The following is a 20,455-nucleotide window of genomic DNA, read 5'->3' as shown; positions in this document are numbered from 1 at the left end:
TAGTTATTGTTATAATAAGTTATTCTTAAAAAATTACATTTGGCCCTCTCTGTGCAGAATTTATAACCTCCAAGGTTACCATTAAAAAAAAACCATTAGTTTGAATATAAATGGTTACAAACAAATAATTACATTTTGCAATGAAATACTACTAATCTTGGTACAATCTGTGTTACATTTATCCTCATCTCTTCCTGCCACACCCTAAAAGGTTGGGCTTTGCTTTAAATACCTTTTTAACCCATCGGGTACAGCTTTCTGGATTTGTCAGTCTGTAAAAACACTGACAAGGTTTTTTGTTTAAATTTCAATATCCTCAAAGACCTTTTTATTCTCTTAAAACTGCTTTTTATTTATTTTTGTATATTTTGGATCAGAAAATAACAGCAAGTACTGACTGGATTGTTGTGTCACTAACACACACCTTGAATGGTAGCCAGGGTGTTATTACTCATGAGAGCAGGGCTGAGCGCACTGCCGAGCCCCCCAGGTGCCAAACTGAGAAGGGCACCTCTGAATACAGAAAAAAGATCAGATCATCAACAACATCAACAACAAAGAAAACATTGTTTATTTGAAAGGGGCGTATACTAACCCTGGAGCGTACTGGGATGATGTCATCAAGCTGGGGTTGAGCCCCGCCGCAGCAGCTGCCATGGCTGCAAAGCTGGAGCTGGTGGACAACTGGGCAGCCCCCTGCAGCGCTGCAGACAGCCCCGGAGACGCCACCATCACCTGACCCATCCCTAACGTTGTAGCTACAGATGTCGGAGTATGCGTGACAATGGTCTGCATGCCAACTTTGCCGTCTGTGGACTGAACGCTCGTCGTGGACGGACTTGCAGATGGAGAGCTGGTCGACGTAACTACGGGTGCAGTAGAAATGACAGATGCAGTGTTTGTAACTCCAACTGTTGTGCCTTAGTAAAGAGAAAACAAGAAATTTAAATCTCTTTCTCTCTTTCAGAATAATTCTGACACACTTAAGATGGTTTCCATGCAAATTAACGGCTTTCTTTAATTTATCAGGCATGAAAATATACCAATTACTTCCCATCTGCTTGCCCTCTGCAGTTGCTAATCAGCTATGCTTAAAAACTAAAGAAAATTCTCATCTACTCAAAACATGAACATATCCACCCAAAAATAGTCAAACCATTATTTATATGTAACATAAAGCTATTTTTAACAGGTTGTACATAAACTAATGTATATGAACAGTAATGCTTTTCCATTTTGTCCTCTGTAAAGTTAAAAGAAGACACTACTTTCTACACACAATGCTAACAGCTAATAATGACGAGCTAAAACTGAGCAAACCTGGTTCTAATTGACACTATTCAGTCATTGTGAACATGTATGCATCAGCTGCAGGTGTGCAATATAGACAGAGAAATATAATAAATATTCATAGATCTGTGAATGAAGCAAAGGTGTATTTTAAACATAGTGATTATTTTCAGAAAATCATTTTAGTTTTGATAAACAAATGAGTTTTAAGGTCTGCAGCACGGTGGCGTAACTGGTAGAGCTGCTGCCTCTCAGCGAGCAGGTCCTTGGTTCAAACCCCGGTCCAGGGGCCTTTCTGGGTGGAGTTTGCATGTTCTCTCCGTGCATGCGTGGGTTTTCTCCGGGTACTCCGGTTTCCTCCCACAGTCCAAAAACATGCATGTTAGGCTGATTGGTAACTCTAAATTGTCCCTAGGTGTGAGTGAGAGAGTGAATGGTTGTTTGTCTCGTTTGTCTCTATGTGGCCCTGTGATGGACTTGCGACCCGTCCAGGGTGTACCCCGCCCCTCGCACAGTGATTGCTGGACATGGGCACCAGCGACCCCCGTGACCCAAAATGGAATAAACGGGTAAAGAAAATGGATGGATGGATGGATGAGTTTTAAGGTTTCAATCAAAGAGGAACTCAACTTAAAAATGCAATTTAAAAAAAGCTCACCTGTGAAATTCACATTGGAGACGCTGGTGTTGGTGAGAGGCATCACTGGGTTTACAGTCAGAGTGGTGGATGTGTTAATAGTTGGACTTACAAGGCTTGCTGTGCTCGCCACCTGAAGAAGAACGTTAACTTCAGCTTCAAACCAACAGTAAACTGAACGGGCTTGGGTAAAACCAGAGTCCAAAGGACAACTGAGAACTTGTCCTTTAGTATTCACTCCAATAACAAAAACCTACAAATAGAAAACAGTGAGCACAGAACCGTTTCAGTCCGTGTCAATTTTTACCAAAGGGCTACTGGGGGTGAAGATGGTTTTTATAGGGGTGTTGCCTCCTCCACTGTTGCCACTACTGGGTGGATTGATTCTCTTCTCTTTCTGTCGGCGATTGCAGAACCAGACCCGAATCACCTCCTTCTCCATGTTGAGCTGGTCAGCGATCATTGTGATCTCTTCAGAGGTAGGTTTTTGGTTCTGCTTGAAGAGGGCAAAGAAGCCAGGGATTCCCTGTCAGCACTAAGGCAACTACTCGCATATGTTTTAAAATTAAAATTTAAAAAGTGCAAATGCATAAAAATAAACAAAACGTTGTGAGCTTCAGGAATATGAGTAATCTCACCTCCAGAAAGCTCTTTTCTAAGGCCACTCGGATGTTGGTCTCGATACTGGTCCTTTTCTTCCGTCTGCGGTTGATCCCCTCTATGCCCATGCTCGGAGAGCCCAGGGCACTGGGGCTGGACAAGGCCTGGTCAGATGTCAGGTTCTCTGCACAAACAGCACCGACCCAAACAAAGGGAAGAGAGGTAAAGAAGAGGTATACAATGCAAAAAACACAAGCCCACTCCTTTGAAGCAGCAACTGTAGAGCCGATTACTATTTACAGAGCTGTCTCGATTCCTCCTGCAGCCTTGATGTCTTAGACGTTTGAATGAGATACAGACTGGTCTAAAAATGCTAACAGGTGCCGTTCATCCCATGTCTATTACAGGAGAGATCATTCACCTGAATGATCATGAAGGTTCAGGTACTAACCTGCATCATTGAGCCACTTCTCCAGCAAAGGCTTAAGTTTGCACATATTCTTAAAGCTCAGATTCAAGGCCTCAAAGCGAGAGATGGTAGTTTGGCTGAAGTCATTTCCATACAGCTTCCCCATGGCCAGGCCAACGTCCCCCTGTCAGACAAAGGGGAGAGAGGCAGAGAAATATGAATTGCATAAATTATTAAGGTTCATCTGATTAATACCCTAAAAACTAATCTCTGTTCATCAGTTATTAATTTTAAAAAGTGTTTCTGTGTGTCCAGATGCATGCTCAATAATCCAGGTAGAAAAATCTAACAAAGTTAAGTCAGGTCCTCTGAATGGATTAAAAAAAAATAATAATAATTTGTTGAAACGTTGTTTTTTGGATAAAAGACAAAATGTTTCAGCAAGTTTACAAAAAAATGAATCCGTCCAGAGTACCTGACTTAACTTGGTTAGATGCTTTTTGCGTTTCATAAAAATATTCTCATCATACCTTAAACTGAACTAAATGTAACCTTAGACATTTTGCTCAACAAGTTTGGCTCTATGAACATGCAAGCCTGAAAACATGTTCAGATAAATAAAAAAACATACATAGCTAGTTTGACCAGGGAGATATTTACATAAATGTACACATGAACACATCAACAGGTGTTCAAAGTCAAAAAACACATTTGCAAATCTAAATATAACTGAACCTGTATTTATTAAGCAAATCTTTTCAGAGCTACACACCTGAGTGAAGCCCAGTTTGATCCGCCGCTGTTTGAAAGTCTTGGCAAACTGCTCCAGTTCCTCCAGATCACTGGGCTCCTCTAGAGTGGGGGTGTCTAAGCGTTTAGGTGGCGTCTGACTGTGGGGCAGGGTCTGAATATTTGTGGCTGCTGTGGTGCGGGATGGAGATGCAGGCTGCAGAGGACACAAAATAACAAATGACTGGTTACTTGGTTAAGAAAGGTTTTCGAAGAAAAACAAAAACGTGTAAAAAAAAAAGTAGAAAATCTGGAAAGCTTCAAATATATTTACAAAGTGCAGACACTGCAATGCATGGTTTGAAGTTCAGACGCGGTGCATCATTACAAACCTGAGTTGCAAGGGTGATGCTTGGTTGAGTCGGATGAAGGTTAGCTTGGCTTTGAGGTAGTTGAGTAAGAAGACTCTGGGCTTGCAAAATGCCTTAAGCGTCAAAACCAAATGACAAAAGGAAGCAAAAAGCAATTTCAACTATTGACATCTTTCTTTCTTACCCATTTTGTATGCATATTTAAGCGTGGCAGCCATACTGACCTTGTTGGGCTTGCGGTGTCTGTGAGATGATGAACTGGGCGGGCTGCAGTGGTGTAGCGATCGGGTGGCCAGGCTGAACCAGGACAAACTGCGGCAGGCTTATACCTTGCGGTTGTAGTTGCTACAAAAAAACAAAAAACAAAAAATTTGAACTTACCCATACCAAAAAAACACTTCCACTTCAAACTATGCATCAGGATTTGCAGACACTGATGACCAATTGACAGTTTTGACTTACGGGGGCAATCTGGATGGGCTGTGATAGGGGCAGCTGGGTAATGGGTGTGGCTGCAGAGGCAGAGATGTTGGCCCCAGTGGTGCTGTTCTGTTGGCTGGCTGAGTGCTGCATGGCTGCAGCCAGGAGCTGAGCTTGGGCCTGCTGAAGCAACAGCTGCTGCTGTGGGTTCAGTGTCAACTGGAGACGGCAACAGAGAAAGTGGAAAGCGTTAATACAAGTTTAAGATCAGACAGAAAAGTTTGTCTTTGATAGAATTTATTGTTTGACACGATAACAGCTGTGTTTATTGCAGAATAATTTTTACCAAGCAGGATAATTTTGCATGTTATAATAAACACAAGTATGCATGTATAGTTGGGAGACTTTATTATTGATCATTAAAAAATGCACTCTATTTAAACCTGCCTTGCTCTGGGACTGTCAATAGCATCATCTAAACTGGAGTATTTAATCATTTTGCTTGCCGCTGCTGTTTATAGAACAAAACTGTTCAAGTTTTCTTTTGATATTGTACATTATGTGCACACATTTTTCTTTGACCAAGTTATAGAAATACAAAGTGAGCATTTATCAACTATAAATCTCACTTTTCTCACAAATATCAAAGCGTGACTAAAACTTAAGACAAACATGAGTCTTCACAGGCAAATGGAGAGAGGACATGCATGTGTGCAAGGCAAAAGTGCAAATGAGTATGTTGATGTCATGTTCAAACACAGATCCACATGCACAGTAAACATTCACCTCTGCACAACACAGCAGCAACCACATCAGCTGTCTACTCTACAGCAAGGCCTCAGGGAAACATGAAAATGAAATGTGTCATATACGTTCCAGCGTAGGATTTTCACACAGAGCCCATGAGTCTGAATGCATTTCATCATTTTCTGTTATGGAAGAATTCTGATGTAGACCAAGTACCACTTGGATGAGCAGGCACAGGCAGAGAGGACACCAGCTTCTTCCCAGACTCAAAAAGCAAGAGACCATTTCAACAAGTGTCTTGAGGACAAGGTTGATTGTTTCGAGGTGAAATTATGGGACGCACGTTGGGTCATAACCGAGCAGCACTTACGCCAGCAATCTGTCCCCCGGCCAACATTAGCTGGGTTTGAGGCAATACACTCTGCTGGGTGGAGGTCGGAAGAGCATCAGAGTCTTCAGACTTAGACTAGTGAAGGTAAAGTAGAGAGGGTGACTTATTTTGGTGACATAAGAAGAAGGCACCAGTTGTTTTAATTAAAAGCAATTCTGATTACCATTTCATCGAGACATAAGGCGACATCCTAAAAACAGCAAAAACTGAAAATATTTTTTAGTAAGTGCCTGTGAGAATGTGCCTTTGGTCTGAGCAGTGACAGGAATTTGAATTAAAAAGGCAGAGATAAAGTGGGTATTTAAAATGTGCCGCAGCCTTCAGAGACGAGGAAAAGTAAAGTGAAGGGAGGGGAGAGCTGAGATGCTAATTAAAAAAACTGTTATGCAGAGCATGTAAATTCTGCATAGATTTACATATTCCTGGCCATCTGTTTCCGAGCAACCGCAGAGCAGCTAATTAGCATACTGGGTTGATTAATCTGCCTAGTTGCCAGGCGACACCGAGAGCCTGGCTCATTTAAATGAACTCTCTTTGCTTGAGAATATATTTGTGCACCTCTTTGAATTTTATTTATGTTTTTGCCAACTTTATTTCATTTTTAGTCATTTTTAAGAAACTACTAAACTGAGTCATTTCGTGAAAATATATGCTACACATGTGCTTTTTCAATAGGAGAAATACAAACACACACAGGAAAAGAAGAAGAAACTAAGCATAGATTGTTTTTGCTGTGCATGCCTAATGTGGTACCTGTTGGAGGAAGGAGGGGGGAAGGGCGTTAGCAATTGTGGTTGGCACCGTCTGCCTCTGAAAGTCCAATCCATTGGTTTGGATTCCTGAGGAGAGAAACCCGATACTGAAATGCTCTGTGCATCAAGGATGTTTTTACTATTATAAGTGTGGTTTAACCGACAACAGACCCTACACTAGTAAACAAAAAAAGAGGAACACTGAAAGGTAACGAGAAAAAAAAAAATCAGCTGCTAGGAAAATGGATAATCATTAAAGGACAGTGTAGTTAACAGCTGCCAGCATCTGTTTAATTAAAGGCTGCAAATCATCACAACAGTAAGTACTTATATTTAGCAATTTAAAAAATAAAGACAATATTGCCACTCAGTTTGTCGACACAGTAAGAATACAACACAGTGTTATGAAGCTAATATTTGCTACGTCAAACTACAGTGACACAAATGCTGCTGAAACTTTGTGAGGAGGGTTAGCCTATTTTTAAAGTTATTTAAAGATTAATTACAAAGATTAACACAACTGAGAACTTTGATTTATGCTATAAAATTTTTTAAATAAAACTGATAATTTGAAAACCTGTTGAATGATTTAAGCCATGTAGGAGGAATAAAAAAACAACAACTTTAGATTACTCACCGGGGTTCCCGTCAACACTTTCCATTTCACATTTAGTGGTTTCTGACTTCACTTTAACATCTGAAAGAGCCACAAGGATTCATAATGAGTTATACTCACATTTACTCTGACAAACCTGACTCCCATTTCTGGAGAATGTTCATATTATGCAAAAAAAAAAAAAAAACAACATTCAGACTTACTCAATAAAATATTGTAATTAAAAATGTTAAATTACAAATCTGTGATATGCTAATGTGAAACCAATCCTGTCATTTTGATACAGGAAATGCTAATCTGGCACATTTGCATCACACAATGATCCCAGCAAACAATAAATCCCTATTGAGCTGCATTACAACCCCATCAAAACTCACCCACTCTCACTCCACCTGCATTTTCCAGCATGGCTGCTGAACCTGTCAAGTAAAGCTACCTCGATTGGTCAAGCCCACCGACAGGATGTCCGGCGCTCTTCCACCTACCCCTCCCCGTTTTCACTCTCCACTGGTCAGCAGCGAGCAAAGTTTCAATGCAACCACAGGCGCACGCAGACACAGTGGCGATGTCCACCACACGGTCTGCTGAACAACACTGGGATACACACGTTGGGGAAGCCAACAGGGTTTAGACATACAGCTCTCCTTGCCTCCCTCTTTTCTTTTCTCATGGCTCTGCCCCTTTTTTCATCTACTGTGCCTTCTTTGCACCTCTCTCTCTCTCCCCAAGATTGCCTGTGCTTCTGAAAAAGTTCTCCCTCTCTTGCTGAAATGAAACAAACGACAAGTGCAGCTGGCGGCCTCCTTCAACACCCCCCTCTCCACTCCTCCCTCCAAGTCTATAATGAAGCATAATCAGTATTCAGCTGATTAAAGTCGTATGCAAATTTACCCCTGCCTCGTTAGCAATGCAAGGCTTTGAAGTCCTGCGAGCAACGCATTTCACACCGGGCTCTGAAAGCTTTCTGCATAATTTAAACTCCTATAAATATTTATCAGCTCATTAGCATATTAATTGGATGGCTTTTGGAGGACGATAAAAAACAGGGGAATAAGGACGACAGAAAAAGTGTTCAAACTAGCGCTTGGCGCAGTAGAGTGAACGGAGGCAGCAGGCACAAGCCCAATTACTGTGAAAACGCAGGCCTAAAAAGTAATTAGCCAAGAACAGGTAAAGGACTGAAGATATCCAGGGTGCAACATGAGGTCTGTCAGCAGTGGTCTATGCAAGTTAGAAAGGTGAAGTTCACTGATGGAGCAGGAGTCATGGAGACCAGGGTGAACCGTTAAAGCAGAGGGCGTAAGATGTGAGAGGGAAGGGGAGGGGGACTCACTCAATCGGAAATAAATAACTCCACATTAATCCACCACAAGCTTGTCATTACTGCAAGAACCCCTGTGGCTAAAGCATTCCACAGCGCCTGACTGCAGAAGGTGGGTGGCGGACTGCTGGCGTCTATATTATGAAGTGTTTGGGGGATTAACATATTTAGATTAGTTTTACATTCCATTAGTGTTTCATTTTGGAGCGCTTTTAAAATTCATTTTCAACATGCACTGAGAGTTCATGCTAATACAACGTAGTAGTGGGGGCTGTACAGGTTTCCAGTGAATCCGAGACACTGGAGTGGAATGCAGGACTGGGTCTCTAGGGGAAGGGACTTTCCAACTCCAACTTGCAATGATGACTTCTGGCTACAGCTCTTACATACATCTGCACTCACACCAGAACCAGATGAAAAGCTGACCACATGCAAGCAAACAATAATGCCAAAAAACGATTGTTGACATCAACACTGTTCCATACTAATCAAGCAAAACCAGTTTTAACCATAAAAATAAACCTTAAAAATACCACACTTGTCTAAATAAAAAATTAACATTTAAAGATTTGCATGTTGCAATTTATACATAAAATTCAGATATTTAGACTTTTTTAAAACTTACATGGCAACATGTGGATGGTAGCCTAATAAATAATATGACTAGGCCGGTCGCAATAAACAATAAATCAATTAATCGCATGATAAATGAAAATTATCGACCTCATTTTCATTTATCAGCTTTATCGTTTCTTCGTGTCTCTCTCTTTCTACTGAAGACACTGGATGACAAAAAAAAAAAAAAAAAACACTCCGGTGCTCTTCACTGACCCCACCCTTTCTTTAAAATTTGTTTAAAATGTGTCTATTGTTCTGTCTGTACAGCACTTTTGTTGGCCTTGTAGCCATTTTAAGTGCTCTATAAAAAAAAAAAGGTATAGTAACCATCCAAAATCGCATTTTTGTATCGTTAAAAGCAGCTAAGCTGAGAAGCTAAGCTACGAGCTAAGCTAACAGGTCGACCTCGGGAAAAACCTCCATCTTGTAGAAGCTGCAAAATTCACGATAGAAACCCGTGCCTTCGTCTAAAAAAGTAGTTTTTCTCTGCAAAAAGATGCTGAGAACTTGTTTACTGATATTTTATTAAAAACTTTGTGTGAAAAATGCTATTCTAAAGAGCTCAAACCACACAGAGCGTCCGCCATTTTGAGAACCGAAGAGAAACAGCCCATGTCACGTCAAGGGGCCTCCCTCCCATTTTTCTTAAAGAGACACACTACTCTCCCTCACTATCCATCCTTCGGTTCAAACGGTCTTTATACTGCCATGAAAAAGGTACTACACACAAAACAAATTAAACATTTCTTCTTAAATTTGACAAAAATTACTAATCATTGTCAAATGTCAAACAATATCATTTATCGCAATACTTTTCAAGACAATTAATCGCCCAGCAAAATTTGTTATCGTGACAGGCCTATGACATAAAATATGCCTATAATAAGCTTTGCACTAAATTGTAGTTTATTCTGTGCAATTATTTCTCCCGCACAGCAGTTTCTAGTTTTAGCTTTAGTTATGTTTTACTTTAACCTAAAAAGGGTTATCCCAAAGTGTCACACACAGAGTAAAAAATATTTAGGAAGGCATCATGCCGACAAGGAGTGCCTGAGAGTTTCAGAAAACTAATCTACGGTAGTCTTCAAGAAAGCAAATGAGAAAACAAAGAGGGGAATGAAAAGGCAGTTATCAGCAACACTCTGACACATATACAGCTTCTTAGTTGAGTGGCTTGAAAACCTCGCCGTGGAACAACGCATTATACAAATATCCTGCGTAGAGAATTTTAAACCGTTATCTCATTAGCGCTGTAATATGGGAAGGCTGGCTGAATACTGCAGGGACGTTAATGTGAGCTGAGAGATTCAACATGAGGAGAGCAAAACCTAATGAGCACATCCTCATTCTGCTCCACCACCTTTATTCTTTATGTTTAACACAGAATACAATGAGGCCACTTTTTCAGATTTGGGTGAGTCTAGACACCATGCAGTTATTGTTATTCTTTTTTTTTTTATAGACTGAAAAAAGATTACTTATAAATTTGAGACCATCAACCCATAGATCCCAGCTAAATGCTGCATCAACATGAATATTTAAACGACTGAAAACTAGTGAGTGTTTTAAACCAAAACGGTGACGACACAGAGCACAAACTGCAACGCTGGACTGAGCCCACAAATGAGCAGAATACAGAGTAATCTGATGAACAGTAATGGGTCCAACACCTCTAAGATACCACAGTATCTCTCTTGGGTGGTCATTAGGCAACTGTCTACAGACTAGGTGGAAAATTCAATCTAACCACATTAAAGCAGGATTTCTGAGGAACGACATGCAGGAATATTCACCTACCTCCATTAAGTACACGCAGGGGTTAGCCACAAGACTCAACGCTACAGTTCAAATCCACATTTACATTAACCCTTTTACGGGGCTGATATTTGTATTAACTCCTGTTTATTAGTGTGGCATGTAAAATATCATCCATGACTGTTTCTTCCACAGCTCTCCTCTTTTGGACCAATTTATTAAAGAGAGCACAACAGTTTTCTGCGTAGTCTGGGTTTTCCCCTCACTAAGGCCTCTGTGAACAGTAAGGTCAGTGTTTTTAAAACTGTTTTTCCACAATTAGCAGCCAGCTATAAAAGCTTTAACAGAAAAACAAACACCCACTACAGATCTAAATTATGTCAGACGCATGACAGCCATTAAGGAGGGATAACATGGTATTAAATGCAACTTGTAATTCTCAAATTTTCCTGAAAGTAGTGTACATGTTTAGAGCCAACTGTTATTTGTCTTTAGACAGCTCCATGTTGTGCTGATAACCAGAAAGATTTCAGCTCAACGTATACTCCATTCATATTAACATGTTCATGCGTGCATTAGAAATGATTCAATTTAATAAAATGTTTTAAAAAAAGAAAAACTTGTTGAAGTCCTGAAGATACAACAAAACTCAAATGAAATTTTCTTCCTCCACAATAAAAACGCAGCTCGTCTGACTGAAGCCTGCATGGAGGCTCTCTGTACTTTGAGATGGCATGTCCTGAATTTATTACAGCATGTGTTGCATTATTCATGACAACAGTGTTTACATCAATGAATATTCATGATGAAACTACAAGGCTGGAATCAGGGTGGAACTGTAAAACTGATTAAATTAGAAAAGTAGCTCCAGTTTGAGGAAGACACTTTTTTCCTGCAGCTTATTGAACCATTTTAATACAAAACTGAACCAATTCTAGGACAATTAAGATGTGCCAACACAAATTCAGTCCCTCACTTCTTTTTCACACGAAAGACTGGTTGTGATTTATTGTACACATGACACGACCACATAAATGCTTTTTGTGACAATTTTCAGGACAAGGAATGCTACATAACACCTGGCAGTACCATAAAAATGCATGCAATACCCTAATGACGCCGTTTCCCTTTTATTTCTCCATAATGATGTGAAATATGAAACTTGGTGAATTTACGTCACAAATTAAAAACAGTTGGTTTTAAGATTTTAAATTGAATTGATTTTAAGCAATTTGCTCTGAAAGATGGTCAGGTCCCTCTAAGCATTTACAAATCAAACTTTACACAATGTCGTCAAGATTAAAAATTTCAAAACCATTTTTGGAAATGCACTCTTAAATGTCCTGATGCTCAATAATCCAGGTAGAAAATTTTAAAGTTAAGTCAGTTCCTCTGAATGGATAAAAAAAACTTGTTGAAACGTTTCATCTTTTATCCAAAATCTTCGTCAGTAACGGGTTGATCCACTATGAAAAGGGGCTATTTATAAGACTGAGTTTAATGCAGCTCTTCAGACTGATTTGGATAAAAGACAAACCATTTCAACAAGTTTTTATTTTTATTTATTTTTTAATCCATCCAGAGGACCTCAGTTAACTTTGTTAAACACACTCCTCATCATTTTATGTTTTAAGGAAGAAAATAATATAAAACTTGCCTCACTTAGAGTTACAAAACTGTGTAAATTGTACTATTTGAGCTATAGCAAACTTATGGGACGTTTCTTTAACCAAGTTTTAATATGAGCATTTTACTTGTAATAATTTACAAGTCAAAGGTTAGCATTAAGATGAATCTAAATAAAAAGTTTTCTTTTAAAAGCACTTAGCTTAAAACAAAATGTACATCAAACGAACAGAAAGGACTATGTCAAATGATTAACTTACATTTACAGATAGTTTAGTCACTGTCACTTGAACAGACTTGTTTAAAATAAACTAAAATTCTGCACTCGTGCTGTGTCTTGCCCGGTCTTGAAACTCACAGGGAGAATAATAATAATAATAATTTAAAAAAAAAGGAAAACTCCTGCCTGTTATTACTGTGGCCTTCCGGAAGTGGGCCTCACAACCCCTCCCTGTGCCGGGGGGGATACACAGGTACAATCTCTGAATTCAACATGGCTAACTCCCAGGGGTGAAAAAAAAAAACACGAAACAAGTTTTCAAAACCTGTCCATCAGAAAGGCACGAAAGTTACGCAGATAACTTGGTAGATGATTAAACCCACTACAAGCCTGACTACTCCCACCGGCGAGGGGAAAGTGCTCAGTTGAACTGTACTTCCAAACAAAGGCGACAAACATCACAACTGATCATCTCCAGCGGCTTTTTTTAAATGTCATGACGGCACCTCCAAAACGACCACTCGGACAGTTTATTCAGATTAACGTCTTGTACAACACGCCCCGGTCCGTGTGGCGGTACAGTGTCGTGTTGAGCTTCCAGAGCTGGAATAATGTGCTGAACTCCGCACTCTGGTCGAGGGAGGCCTGCATGAATAACACAACAGGCTGCTGTGGCTCCGCTGCGCCGAGCACAAAAGACCGAGGGCAAAAAATGCTCTGCCGTTAAAATAAATAAATAAATCCCGTCGAGTCAGACGCACCGAGCCGACACGGCTTGTAAAGCAGTGTGCGTTGTGTTGGGATTAATATACGTAGTTTAAACATACAAAAGCGAGCGCAGCCGCTGCCCGGCCGGTGAAATATGAATATGCAAACCGCTCTCAAACAGCCCCGGTGAGCATCAACACAAAGCCAAGCGTTAGCCGCCGAGCTAACCCAGCTAGCATCCGCGTTTCAACCAAGCAGCCTTCAGAAAACGCATTTCTGTGCGTTACATATGAACCAGAGTCACGACGGCAATTACTAATAAAATATGCTAAGTTGTGTTTATCGGGCGAGGTATGAATATGTAGCGGCGTACAGCCGTCTAATCACACAAAGGGGGGAGGCATGTTTCCATGTATTTTACCGTCGCACTGCAACAGCTCGTTTCCTCTCTGTGTCAAACTACGGCCGTGAGAAACTCAAAAAGCGCTTCGTTCCAGCCTCCATCGCGGTCCCTCCGCATTTCATCGGCTTTCTGATTGTTATCAACCGTAAGCAACGCAGTTTGAATACGAGTATGAATATGTAAAATGCTGTAATCATTACCTGGTGCTGAACTCTCATCTTGACTCGCTGCTCCTCCGTCCGCCATTTTGAATATTTAAACCGAAATCCAGCCCCGAGCGCGCGCGCGACCACACAAACATACACGGGGCGCGGACGCGCGCGCGCGCACACACGACACGTACATACACACACACAGGAAGCTGGGCGAGATGGTGCGGTTTATTTACATACTTAAATAATAATCCTGCTTTTCTCTCTCGTTATAATTTCAGGTGGAAACAAACCGCTCGAGGGGAACAAGTTATTATTTTATACAACATTACAGCAGATCAGGGGTCTGCAACTTTTAGGATGAAAAAGATTTCTGCCTCTTCCTTCACTAAATTTAACATGTCCAGAGCCGCAAAACCTGCTACAATTGTCATTATCAACTGGTGGCCCATGGGCCACTTTAAGTTTGTTAGAGGAGGCTTTTCTGGCCAGTGGGTGTGAAATTATAAAATAAAAACCTCTAGTGATTGTTAACATTTATTGATATTTTTGCATTTTAAGACAAAAGAATAGACTGGATTCCATCCATCCATCCATCCATCCATCCATCCATCCATCAGTCATCTTTACTCGCTTCTGTTTTGGGTTGCAGGGGTCACTGGTGCCCATATCCAGGTCACAACTCTATCACAGAAGACTGAATTCTTGTAAAGTAAAAAAAACATATTATTTTGCCACAAAAAAAAACTAAAGCAATGAACTGTGCAGGCATATGTAATATTTTATTGTGGAGAAACTGAGTATCCTACTTTAGAAATAAAACATAAAGTGAGAAAGTGAGCATAATTTACTCTGTGTATTAGTACTAGTATATTCAAAAAAAGGTTCAAGACAAAAACAACTGGACTTTATTTGTAACAGAAGACGTTTCACTTCTCATCCGAGAAGCTTTCTCAATTCAAAGAGCAGATATTGTGGAGTTCAGGTTATAAAGCTGACGTAAGATACACACATACGTATGCAGATTGATCTATCACACCAGGGGTTTGTTAAGGTCTTTGTTATCTAATTCACAAATGTGTCCCCTCTGGTCACATCTGATAGGTGTGAAAACTGGCTGGGTATTGTGATTATACACCTTTATCCAAAGCTTTGGTCATTTTTTTAATTTTTCATTTCCAATTTTGTACCTAATTAAAGGCCTGCATTTGTTGATGGAATGCATATCACCCACCTTTAGGATGAAAAATTCCATAGTTGTTGTTTTTTTAATTAAATTTTTTCATACCTTTAATAAAATGCAATTTAATGCAATATTGCAAGAATGTCCATCTCAGATGTCTTGTGAACCTCGCAGCTACTGCCACACCAAAGTTTTGGACAATATTTGTACAATTGACAGAGTTATAGTCATTTTATGTTATTTAATGTAGCTGCGGTGGCTGTGTTAAACTGAATAGACTCCAAATGTGTATTAGCTGTAGATGTACAGCTAGTAACTTTCTGAGAGTTTTATTTTAGAGCAGGCGTCCTCCATTGCAAGAGTTGGGGGTTTGATTCCACCAGTAGTCACATACCGATGTGTCCTTGGACAAGACACTGAACCCCCCATTGCCTCCGATGTGTGTCCCATTGGTGAATGTGATAAAGCTCTGATTATTCTCTGTAGAGTGCTGTATGAATGGGTAAATGAGGACACAGATTGTGTTGTAAAGAGTTTTGAGTATCTTGATAAGATAGAAAGGTGCTATATAAGTGCAGTCCATTTACTATTAAAAGTTATTAAGTGGTTCATCTGATATTTTGGCAACAGCAAGATAAAACAAACACTCATGCACTCAAACTTGGCAAAAACATAATTGTCTCCCTGCAATATTTAACAGTTGGTGACAATCATTTCTGTTTAGGGTCAGAAGCCATTGTGCAAGAGGTGGAGTACACCCAGGAGCCAGGACGTGGTCAGCAGTTCATCACAGAGCCTCATTGAGACAAACAACACTCACTTCTTGGGTCAATCTAGAATTGACAGTTATTTAACATGTAGGTTTTTGGAATGGAGTGTGCAAACTGCTGTGAGGTGACAGTACTTACCATCCCACTTTCATTTTCATTTTTGTTAAAATTGTCATCATATTCTCTTTTCATTTACACTTAGGGACAAATATAAACTTCCATAAACTTGGAAGATTTTTTTTTTTATTCTTAGTGGCCTCAGAAAGTCAATTTCACTTCCCCAATCTGCAGAAACATAAAGAGAGTATAGTTTTCCGTATGTGACCCCACCACTTCCTGCAAATTGCCTGTTTGGGCTGCGCTGCCCATGTCATGAAGACCCATTAAATTACATCACTTTCTTTCACTTACAAAGAAAAGCCGATTAATGAATAGATCTAATGCGTTCACTCCCTTCTGCATATTTTGACCCTTTTAACCACTGTTTTTTAAATCACATTACACAAGCAACTGGTTACGACACCATCCAGCATGATTAACGCATTTCCTGTTTACACACCTTTCACAGATGCTTCAGGTGGCAGGTTATAAATCTTGACAAATAACAAGTTATTAAAATGAAGAAGGAAATATAAGAATCTTCTTATGGACTTCACATTATAAACATGTTTAAATTGTAAAGATCTGAATGAGACTGAATCTGCATTACTTAGTCAAAGTTTTATTTCGACAAAGTAATACCTGAGATGACCCCGAAAAACATTAATTAAGCCTTGGTGTCTCAGTTAATGATGCTTGGAGGAAGTAGATTCTCCGTTCGTTACCTGGTGTTACTAGTTTGATTTATTTGCTTAGAAGCTTGACAGGAAATTGGCACGACTAAATGAATCAAATCCTGAATCATCCAAATGTGTGGCCTTGTTGCTGTATTGGTTTTTGAGGTATGGGCTCTGTGCCGTACTTTAGTTTCGCATCCAACCTAATTTGAATTTAATTAAATTTTGATTGTCAAAGTGTGTTCAGACGCAGAAAGAATGTGATTCAGAAATAAATGTATTAATAAAATGTAGCTTCCAGGGCAGATGGCAAAGCTGAACAAAGATATGTACACATTGGTTATAAAATGACCTCAATCTTTACTCGGACGAGATCACTCATAATGCTTTACATAAAATTACACAAGAGGAATATGTTACTAGGTAGTTACAAGTGTGTGTTGGATTAACAAGCTTGATAAATGTGATCCTGTACTAAGTATGTTCCTGTGCATTCTTGCAGTAAATGTTCAAGTCTGGTAGATGTGTGTCTCTTGAGTTGTCTCATGAAGACTACTGCATTCATTGTACTTGATGAAATGTTTCATTACATTCAGAGTGTGTGCACAGTAAACAGTGGGTGGAGAAACAGTAGTTAACAGGTGTTTAAAAGGATCCAACACATTCATCCTGTCCAGCATAATTAACTTGAATTTATTGCCAAAAGCTTAGATCAAACAAAAAGTTCTTACATGGACCTGAAAATAAAAGCCTATTGCAAATTAATTCACTACATAAAACTGTTTATGGTAGGAAGTATAGCCCGCTTTTTATAACATAAATCTGCTCTTTGATAAATTCCACATTTTGCTGAGAGTAAATTCACATCAGTTGTCGGTGTCAAAAGTTTTCACATCTTTTATCTGAAATCCACCTAAGCTCTGACAAATGTACCTTAAAAGCATTAATGTTTACATTTCCAGTCCATTTTGCCAATAACATAATTGATCTTCATGTGTTTTTAATATTACTAATCAATGGTGATGAAACACATTCAGCTTACTGGTAAAGTTACTGCCATTCCCCATTAATGTGAAAGGATGGATGGATGGATGGATGATGGCTGGATGGATGATGGATGGATGGATGGATGGATGCTTATTAGTTAATCAGGGCTCATAGCAGAATCAGTCAATGGGGGATATTTCACAGAAAAGGACATAGCAAAGGTCAAATTCTCATAAAATGCAAGTGTAAAAGAATACAGAGGTACTGTAAATAATGACCACATCTGGCTAAAACAAAACAAAAACAAACAATTGATGAATGGGTTTCACAGAAACAGAAAATTCATGTTTTTAACCCAACCAAATGTCAAACACATGAGAAGGAAAAAGAATACCAGTGAGCAGGGACATGATTAATTTTTAAATGAAACCAAAATGAAAGCAAAAATAACCACAAAAAAAGACCAATAAAAAAACTTATTGATAGTTGCAGCAATGTATAATATATTTAATAAAATAAGTTGCATATTTCATGATAATTGACCAACTGTAAAGTGTCTGTTAATTGCTGGGCTTGCAGCTGTTTTAAGTTAGTACATGTGTTGAAGACCACGAGGAGGGAAACGTGTCAGGAGACAGAGGGAGAAGAGGAAAGTCAAACATGTAGGACTGAGGGTTGCAACTCTAAATGCGGGGACAATGACAGGCAAAGGTAGAGAGCTGGCTGACATGATGCAGAGAAGGAAGGTAGATGTTTTATGTGTCCAAGAGACCAAGTGGAAGGGCAGCAAGACTCACAGCATTGGAGCAGGGTTTACACTGTTTTACCATGGTGTGGATAGAAAGAGAAATGGAGTAGGAGTGGTTCTGAAGGAGGAGTTGGCAAAGAATGTAGTAGAGGTGAAAAGAGTGTCAGATAGGGTGATGTGTCTGAAGGTAGAAGTAGAAGGTCTGATGCTAAACATTGTCAGTGGTTATGCTCCACAGGTTGGATGTGATGAGGAGGAAAAAGATAAATTTGGGAAAGATCTGGATGAAGTGATAGAGAGTATTCCCAGGATGGACAGAGTGGTGATCGGAGCAGACCTGAATGGGCATGTTGGTGAAGGAAACAGAGGGGATGAGGAAGTGATGGGTAGATTTGGTGTCAAGGAAAGAAACCAGGAGAGACAGATGGTGGTGGGTTTTGCCAAGAGAATGGAAATGACTGTAGTCAACACTTTTTTCCAAAAGAAGGAGGAACATAGAGTGACCTATAAGAGTGGAGGTAGGAGTACAGAGGTAGACTACATTCTGTGTAGAAGATGAAACCTCAGGGAGATTGGAGACTGTAAGGTTGTGGCAGGGGAAAGTGTGGCATACAGCATCAGATGGTTGTGTGTAGAATGACTGTTGTTGTGAAGAAGAGAAAAAGAGTAAAATCAGAGAAGAAGATCAAATGATGGAAGCTGAGGAAAGAAGAATGTGAGGAGTTCAGAGAGGAGCTGTAAAAGGCTCTGGGTGGTAAAAAAGAGCTTCCAGATGACTGGACTACTATAGCAACAGTAATTAAAGCTTCAAGGTGGAGGTGGGAGTGCATCAAGGATCAGCTCTGAGCCCCTTTTTGTTTGATCTGCTGATGGACCGACTAACAGATGAGGTCATGCAGGAATCCCCGTGGACTATGATGTTTCCAGATGATATTGTGATCTGTGGTGAGAACAGGGAACAGGTGGAAGAGAACTTAGAGAGGTGGAGGTATGCACTTGAAAAAAGTGGAATGAAAGTCATCCATAGTAAGACAGAGTACATGTGTGTGAATGAGAGGGTGGAACAGTGAGGCTACAAGGAGCAGAGGTCACAAAAGTGCAGGACTTCAAGTTCTTGGGGTCCACTGTCCAGGAAAATGGGGAGTGTGGTAAAGAGGTGAAAAGGAGAGTCCAGTTAGGATGGAGTGGATGGAGAAAAGTTTCAGGAGTGATTTGTGACAAAAATGTGTCAGCAAAGGTCAAAGGAAACATTTACAAGACAGTGATGAGACCAGCTATGCTGTATGGTCTGGAGACAGTGGCATTGACAAAAAGACAAGGATGGATAAGATTAGGAATGAGATCATCAGAGGTACAGCACAGATTGAACAACTGGGAGATAAAGTTAGAGAGGCCAGACTGAAATGGTTTGGACATGTCCAGAGGAGGGACAGTGGGTATACTGGTAGAAGGATGTTAGAAATGCAGCTGTCAGGAAAAAGACAAAGTGGAGATCTATGGATGCAGTTAGAGAGGACATGGAGGTAGTTGGAGTGAGGACAGACGATGCAGAGGACAGAGTGAGATGAAGGAGGATGACTCGCTGTGGCTACAGCTGAAGAGGGAAAAGCAGAAAGAATAAGAAGATGTGCAACAAAAAGACTGAAAAATTGCATTGATTACTTCTCCTAATGTTCTACAAATAATTTTGTCAAGTGGCAACATGCTATTAAGCTCAAATTTCAGTATTTAAAGTACACATTGACCTTAAAAATGTCAGAAAATGCACATGAACCATGAAACCAAATCTGAATGACCAGTAAAACCACTGACCTTACTGACTTAGAAAGAAACAAATGTTGTGGTCCAGAAACTGTTTTTCTTAATAGAAGTAGCAAGTATAAATTTTGTTTTCTTCACCTTGAAATATATATTTTTGAAGTTTCTTTTTTATTTATGTATTTTCAGTTGTCTTGTTTTATTTGAATACATTGAGGGCCAGATGGAGATGATCCAAGGGCCGCTTCTGGCCCTCAGGCCTCATTTAGCCCCTACTGTATGTGAGAGACAGTCACAAACGTGTTTTTGTGTTTGATGCACTGTGGAGTTGTCAGTACAAGGCTGCCACCGGCAGGTTGGATTAAGTACAACCACAGCTACTGACAAATGTACTCAAAATTTCTAGGAAGGTCAAAGGTTACTATCTATCTATCTATCTATCTATCTATCTATCTATCTATCTATCTA

The 20,455-nt window shown here is 39.9% G+C and overlaps 1 protein-coding gene across 1 annotated transcript in view; it reads right to left on the bottom strand.

Moving 5' to 3' along the window:
* The window catches only part of pou2f1b (POU class 2 homeobox 1b), a 14,624-nt gene extending 765 nt beyond the window's left edge, over positions 1-13,859 (bottom strand). Inside the window, exons 1-14 of the mRNA XM_037687041.1 lie at positions 13,814-13,859; positions 6,984-7,043; positions 6,348-6,433; positions 5,574-5,669; positions 4,499-4,675; positions 4,261-4,381; positions 4,058-4,149; positions 3,709-3,882; positions 2,979-3,120; positions 2,566-2,711; positions 2,235-2,423; positions 1,949-2,060; positions 596-920; positions 425-513 (exon numbers count right to left, since the gene is read on the bottom strand). Of these exons, the coding sequence (XP_037542969.1) occupies positions 425-513; positions 596-920; positions 1,949-2,060; positions 2,235-2,423; positions 2,566-2,711; positions 2,979-3,120; positions 3,709-3,882; positions 4,058-4,149; positions 4,261-4,381; positions 4,499-4,675; positions 5,574-5,669; positions 6,348-6,433; positions 6,984-7,043; positions 13,814-13,859 (1,855 nt within the window). The remainder of the gene's footprint in view (positions 1-424; positions 514-595; positions 921-1,948; positions 2,061-2,234; positions 2,424-2,565; positions 2,712-2,978; positions 3,121-3,708; positions 3,883-4,057; positions 4,150-4,260; positions 4,382-4,498; positions 4,676-5,573; positions 5,670-6,347; positions 6,434-6,983; positions 7,044-13,813) is intronic.
* Between the last annotated feature and the right edge of the window lie 6,596 nt (positions 13,860-20,455).

This window comes from Nematolebias whitei, chromosome 13 (genome assembly GCF_014905685.2).
Source record: "Nematolebias whitei isolate Nwh7 chromosome 13, NemWhi1, whole genome shotgun sequence".
Classification (NCBI taxonomy): domain Eukaryota; kingdom Metazoa; phylum Chordata; class Actinopteri; order Cyprinodontiformes; family Rivulidae; genus Nematolebias; species Nematolebias whitei.
The sequence above is the reverse complement of the archived record's forward strand: the minus strand, read 5'-3'. Positions and strand labels throughout refer to the sequence as shown.